Consider the following 7,471-nt stretch of genomic DNA (forward strand, 5'->3'; position numbering starts at 1 on the left):
GTAGTTATATTCTTGTACATAGGATCAGTATTATAGTAGTTATATTCTTGTACAAGGGAGCAGTATTATAGTAGTTATATTCTTGTACATAGGGGGCAGTATTATTGTAGTTATATTGTTGTACATAGGGACAGTATTATAGTAGTTATATTCTTGTACAAGGGAGCAGTATTATAGTAGTTATATTCTTGTACATTGGAGCAGTATTATAGTAGTTAAATTCTTGTACATAGGGGCAGTATTATAGCAGTTATATTCATGTACATAGGGGGCAGTATTATAGTAGTTATATTGTTGTACATAGGGACAGTATTATAGTAGTTATATTCTTGTACAAGGGAGCAGTATTATAGTAGTTATATTCTTGTACATTGGAGCAGTATTATAGTAGTTATATTCTTGTACATAGGGGCAGTATTATAGTAGTTATATTCTTGTACATAGGGACAGTATTATAGTAGTTATATTGTTGTACATAGGGACAGTATTATAGTAGTTATATTCTTGTACATAGGAGCAGTTTTATAGTAGTTATATTTTTGTACATAGGAGCAGTATTATAGTAGTTATAATCTTGAACATAGGAGGCTGTTTTATAGTAGTACCATTATTGCAAAAGAGGAGCAGTATTATAGCAGTTAGATTTTTATTAATATGGGGCACTATTATAGTGACGTCAAGACTTTCAGCCACATGACTAATTGAGCGTTAAAAATGGGAACCTAGGATATTTAGATCTATTTGGAATAGAATATCCAGCCCTCAGATCCTTGGTCATTATTCAGATACTCAAATGCTCAGTTTAAGGCCACGATCACACTCTCACTATTTGGTCAGTATTTTACATCTGTATTTGTAAGCCAAAACCAGGAGTGGGTGATTAATACAGAAGTGGTGACGTGTTTCTGTTATACTTTTCCTCCGATGGTTCCACTCCTTTTTTTGGAATACAAATACTGATGTAAAATACTAACCAAATACTGAACGTGTGAACGTGGCCTAAACCACATAATTGGTGTGGCTAAGCTACTGCATGTTCAAGTGAAACAATGTGAAAGCAACCTTGAACTTTTTTTGTAAACCATGTTTTTACTATTGTGCTGTTTGCTTTTATAAGACAATTTTGATCATTTTTGGCAATATGGATCAAATAAATTGACTCATCATAATATTGTTATTATTACTTTTATTAAATAGCTTTCATTGAAGAAAAGAAAATATTATACCAAATATCAGCAAAACACAAAATATTGTTTCTGAAATGTAAAATTTTGCAGAGTTCGTCTTCTCATCCGTTATTCCGTCTTCTGTTGAGATGAGGCATCGTTGTGAATACAGTGGTGTAGAAATAAGCATAAATCCTATAGATATTTCATGTTCCTCACATTCAGACACAGTATTTCCAGAAACATTCAGACAAATTCCCTGCTCGCTTCTTATGAGGTTTACGCTCTTTAGATTGTAGGCGGCTCAATAGTGATATTTGTGGCTGCTTGTCAAGTAATTTCTGTAATATAGAAAAATACAATATTTGTTATTCTTAATTTCACTCCCATCATGTACTGAGTTAGAGAACTTTCTCTTGTGCTCATTATCTTCTGTTGAATAACATAGTTTGAAATATAATTCACAGGAAGTGAAAGTCTATTTCATAACTTCTAACACTGGCCCTATGTACAGCAATAGAATTATAGTAATGCTAACCCGAAGTACAATATTATAACTACTATAATGCTGCTCACTAAATACAAGAATATAACTACTATAATACTGCCACCTATATACAAGAATATAACTACTATAATACTGCTCCTGTGTACAAGAATATAACTACTATAATACTGCCTCTATGTACAAGAACATAACTACTATAATACTGCCCCTATGTATAAGAATATAACTACTATAATACTGCCCCCATGTACAAGAATATAACTACTATAATACTGCCCCTATGTACAAGAATATAACTACTATAACACTGCCCCTATGTAAAAGAATATAACTACTATAATACTGCTCCTATGTGCAAGAATATAACTACTATAATACTGCCCCTATGTACAAGAATATAACTACTATAACACTGCCTCCTATGTACAAGAATATAACTACTATAATACTGCTCCTATGCACAAGAATATAACTGCTATAATACTGCCCCTATGTACAAGAATAAAACTACTTTAATACTGCCCTTTATATATAAAAATATGACTAATATACTATAACCCACCTCTTTCATAACATCATCCATATTATAATTTCCAAGGCTTAGTCCTAGTTAAAAGGAGAAATATATTTATTAAAGTACAATTGAATAATTTGCTAACACTACAAATAATTCATTATTTATGTGACAACTGATGTGTATGTCAATTTGCCTAGTTCCATGTCCTTGTCTGAGATTGTTATCAGCTATAGCTAGTACCTGAAGAATGAGGGTATTTTAAAGGGATCACTCAAAGACTGTTCCACCAGACTGAAAATTGATGTCTGCTCTACTAAATAACTGAAGACCAGGAGCTGCTTGTCTAAACCATTGAACTCTAAGATCTGTTCTACCGAAACAATAGAAGACCAGGAACTACTCAAAAATGGTGACTTTTCGCTAAATAATTGCTCCACCAAATTAGTGAAGACTAGTGATGAGCGAGTATACTCGTTGCTCGGGTTTTCCCGAGAACGCTCGGGTGGTCTCCGAGTATTTGACTGCTCGGGGATTTAGTTTTCATCAAACCAGCTGAATGATTTACAGCTATTAGCCAGGCTGAGTACATGTGAGGATTCCCTAGCAACCAGGCAACCCCCAAATGTACTCAGCCTGGCTAGTAGCTGTAAATCATTCAGCTGAGGCGATGAAAACTAAATCTCCGAACACTAACAAATACTCGAAGACCACCCGAGCGTGCTCTGGAAAACCCGAGCAACAAGTACACTCGCTCATCACTAGTGAAGACCTATTTGGACCCCACCAACTTTCTGAACATGGAGGACTGCACAAATACAGGCTTCTTTTCTATCTGAGAATGTGTGCAAACTGTTAAGCGCTGCGGAATATGCTAGCGCTATATAAAAGTAATGATTATTATTATTATCTCAGTGTAGATGCACTTTCTTCTTACATACTAATACAAGCAGCCTGAGAAGAGTAAGGAAAGGATGACCAATGATCCCTCCCCATGGCCTCTACAATGGTAAACTATAGCTTTAATTTTCCTTCTACAGTTAAGCAAAGAATTGCAAAACTCAAGAGAATGTAATTATTTGGTTTGGACTCTCTTAAACTGATACTTTATCAAACCCTTTTCAATTCCTGAAAAAATATTTACAATTTTCTGAGACTGTTGAGCTTGCTTGACCCCATCAATGAACCTGCGTCTATCTAAAAAACGAGGAGCTGATGCCCTATTATCAGTGGGATTTCCAACCACCCCCCCCCAACTGACAGCAGGGTAATAGGGGCCCGATTCTCGAAATAGTTTCAGCTCCCATTGTTGGGATCTGCACTAGAATATGCATGAGTTGTGAACATCCTGATAAAGATCCTTAGTCCCAGTGCAAAACACATTGGGTCTTTGAGCTCTTTAAGGCACCCGGACCTAAGTGCAACTATTCCCCCTATAGCAATGCCCCAGCTTCTTCTATTATTCATGAATCATTTCATATACTGCACCTTCTTTGCTGAAAATGTCATCTGTATCAATATCTGTATCTCTGCCCTTGTCCAGAAATGAGGGGAGATTCTGTAATAAGTGGGTGTCCTCCCAGCTGCTCACGTCCCCAAAATCCATCTTTGAATCTGTGAAAGGGAAGACAGAATAATAGAGAACCTATTAATTAATTACCTAAAATCTTAGGACAAAGAAAATCTACAAAAAAAAATCTACTGTTATTGATGACAAATAGCTAAATGTTTGCCATCAAAAACCTGTACAAAACAGAATCAGAATTGGTGTAACAGGAGGTAATGATAATAATTGTGAAAGATGTTAGATGATGATGGCCATCCTAGGAGATTGATCTGAGTGTAGACATAAAAATGCTTCCGCTCACTGACAGCACGTAACAATCAATATAAATCTTCTAGATAAAGAGACTGTAAACTATTTGCAATCAACGATACAAAAAGCAAACAAATAAAACTAAGAAGAAGAAATGCAACACATAAGAATTAGGAAAAAAACATTCACTGGTTAGTGACAACATGCATCATAAAGGTGCTGCCAGATGGGCTTTATCTGCAGTCATGACTCACAAGACATAACCTGTCGCTATACTCTTTCTTCACCTGCCTGGCTACATAAACCTCCATCGTTTCCATTCGCCACTATTTTTAAAGGGAGATCATTTTTCCCATTGTGAATCACAGTTAGTCAAAGTAAAAAGTTTTTAAAGATGTCCGTGGTCTAGTGGTCCATATATTGCCCAAATTCAGTCTAATATCATTTATGATATTTTCTATTGCCAAATATAAATTATTCAAGGTTTTATACATTTCATACACTCAACAAAAGACCATACTAAACAGCGTCGGACTGAGGTCCAAAGTCCCACCGGTAATGGTCAATGACAGGTAAATATTACATAATCCTTATGAACAAATGTACCTATGTCCATATATATTCATTTACTGGGTAGTTTGTGAACAATTAGATGCTGCTTATTTCTGCGCAGGGGCCCACCGGGAAATTCACCTGTTCTGCTATGGGCCAATGATTTTTGTCTGAAAACAGAGAGACCACACTGATCAATAAAATGTCAGGAAAAGACAGGTTGACATGTTTTGTGATCAGTCCCTTTAAATTAGATCTTTTTAATTAATCCCTCATTTATATTATTATTATTTATTTATATAGCACCATTAATTCCATGGTGCTGTATATTTGGAATGCATAACTAAACAAAAAGTACAATTCCTTTACTCCAAGATTATAAGGACACTAAATATATAACATTTTTTTTTTTTTAAATGTGTGAGATGAATTTTCTGAGGATTATCTGTTTCGTGTCTTATGAAATTTCATTCACATTACTTCCTGGACTGATGTATTTCTCCCACTTTAATATATTGTAGCAAACTATTAGGACAGCAGAAATATGCTAAATATATACTGAACGTGCTGCTACTGCTACATGTACAATATTGTCTAGAATGGACGGTATTGTAGCAAACCCTCAGCTGTGAGACATACAAAGGATGCAAGCATGTTTTCATTCACTGGCAGTAAGCATTTATTCTGAAACACAAAAAATATTAGAAAGTTTCAGAATGTTTCATTAAACAGGAATGAATGATAACCTGGGGGGAAGGTGGGTAAAATAAATAATTAGGGACCAAAATTGCACATGCAAAATATATATTGTTTCTACATACATATAATAAACCAAAATTACGCAGAAAAGTGTTCAGTATGTAAAATCTATGTCACAGCTGAAAATATGAGTTGTTTATATATATATATATATATATATATACACATATTTATATTAACTAATGTGTATTTATATAAATATACAGACAATATATCTCAATATAGATATGTATATATGGATATATATCTATGTACAGTATATAAACATTTATATATATCTATACAGTGAAATGCAATATGACAATTGATGGTAAGATATATGTACATGTGTCTATATGTTTGACATAAATTAATGGATATGATAATAATTGCATGCAATTTGTATAACACTGAATATCACATAATGAATTGTTAACAATGATTTTTGAAAAGCACCTTAATAAACTGGATGAATGAAGAAACAGAAAATGATAGAAAATAAAGTAGAAAATATTGAAGAATTAATAATTAGAATTTTAAACACATTCCACTAATTTTTGCTCCAAATTGTAAGTCTTTCTGCAGATTTGACATTCATGTGTCCCCTAGGTTTATATGACTTTGTTACTATGATGTGAGAAGTCTGAAAATAGATTAAAAAAAATAAAATAAAACTATTAATGAAGGTGACTGTAAATGACTTTGCTATTCCGACTCTCCCTCGGTCCCTCTGGAATATTCACTTAATTTCTTATTACAGTAATATCATCTTAAGAAAAGTAATTTCCTTTTATTGGAAAAAAAAATTACGTGTGGATAATTTTAAGTACGAGACTAATGGAGACATTTTATTCCAGTTTAAGTTTGAGCATTTGACCCTTCGTTATGATCAATCATTAGGAATTGGCTGCAGGATAATAAAATGTTCGGTTAAATATTCTTGTTAAAGAAATGTTATTAGTTGGTGAAGGGGTTTGGATAAAGTTCTAATTTTCCTTACCTGGTATTCGGTAGGAAATCTCATTGGGGTCCAATATTGGAAGTGATCGGAGTGGGCTGAAGACAATTGCAAGGATGAATCCGCAGGAGAAGAGCTTGTGCATGGCTGCTGGACCAGGATGCAGATGCTTCTCTGTCTGGTTTCCTTTAATTGCCGGGTTTATCATTAAAGTATCATTTCTTATATAGAGTTCTATGACGACATAGGAAACATCACTCTCCTCCAAAAGACAGATGACGAGCCAATGGTTCCTTCCCCACAGAATTCTTAATGCGAGACACTTTGCGTTGATGTCATTCTTCAAGGTTCATAGACAATAAATTTACTGTCTCCTAGGCCCTTGCTACAAACCGTTACAGCAAATGTGCCATAGCCAATGAAGCAAAGTAACTTTCTCTTATAAATCATCGAGCCAGGAAAGGGTCAACTCTTGGTGGAGGAGATGACCGGGGCAATGAGGCCAGTGATTTATGGGCCTGCACCTAGTTTGACGTAAGAGACTGGACTTTGAAAAGTGGATTTTTTACGGAGGTGGATAGATGAGGTGTCAGGTGGTGTTTGGGGGTGTCACTGTTCTTACAGTTAGAAGATGAAATGGTCGTTGCTCACATTCGGTGAATCGAATGAACTTGTTATTAATAATAGATTTTACGTTATTTTTTTCCCAGTGCTTTTAGAATAATCAACCAGTGCATGATAGTGCTTATCCCTTTCCTTCCTACACAGATTAGAATAAAGTTAAAGCAAGGATGCCAGAGCACGTTATGCCAAAAAAAGACAAACATGTTGAACAGGTAAGTGGATCTGTCAGTGGATTTCACAATACAAACTGCATACTGCATATATATTGTTAAATAGATACTGCATCTGAGACCTGATAAGGCTAGTGGCCAGGATGAGGCTGGTGTACTTACTTTGAAATTCCAGATTGGCTGTATAATCCTTTTAAAAAATTTTAGGTGGACTCATAAAATACTCGTTTTAATATCATCATAATACAGCCGGGGCAGCATGGTGACTCAGTGGTTAGCACTGCAGCCTTGCAGAGCTGGGGTCCTGGGTTCAAATCCTACCAAGGACAACATCTGCCAGGAGTTTGTATGTTCTCCCTGGTGTTAGCAGGGGTTTCCTCTGGGTTCTCCGGTTTCTTCCCACATTCCAAAGACATACTAATAGG

At 35.1% G+C, this 7,471-nt stretch overlaps 1 protein-coding gene across 1 annotated transcript; it reads right to left on the reverse strand.

Annotated features, from left to right (window-relative positions):
- Positions 1–1,189: 1,189 nt before the first annotated feature.
- On the reverse strand, positions 1,190–6,702 carry UTS2 (urotensin 2). The gene is made up of 5 exons (XM_077256381.1): positions 6,646–6,702; positions 6,295–6,592; positions 3,677–3,802; positions 2,237–2,280; positions 1,190–1,507 (listed from the first exon to the last, which is right to left on the reverse strand). Exons 1-5 carry the CDS (start codon positions 6,700–6,702, stop codon positions 1,388–1,390), a joined length of 645 nt encoding a protein of 214 aa, XP_077112496.1. The 3' UTR covers positions 1,190–1,387.
- Between the last annotated feature and the right edge of the window lie 769 nt (positions 6,703–7,471).

The sequence above is a fragment of the Ranitomeya variabilis genome, chromosome 4 (assembly GCF_051348905.1).
Source record: "Ranitomeya variabilis isolate aRanVar5 chromosome 4, aRanVar5.hap1, whole genome shotgun sequence".
NCBI classification, from domain to species: Eukaryota; Metazoa; Chordata; class Amphibia; order Anura; family Dendrobatidae; genus Ranitomeya; species Ranitomeya variabilis.

Excerpts from the sequence above, each read along its gene's own strand:
- UTS2 (XM_077256381.1), bottom strand. The coding sequence starts at position 6,702 with ATGATTTATAAGAGAAAGTTACTTTGCTTCATTGGCTATGGCACATTT. Across the intron at positions 2,281-3,676 it reads TGACATTTTCAGCAAAGAAG|GACTAAGCCTTGGAAATTAT; the intron begins GTGCAGTATATG and ends CCTTTTAACTAG. Across the intron at positions 1,508-2,236 it reads TGGATGATGTTATGAAAGAG|AAATTACTTGACAAGCAGCC; the intron begins GTGGGTTATAGT and ends TCTATATTACAG.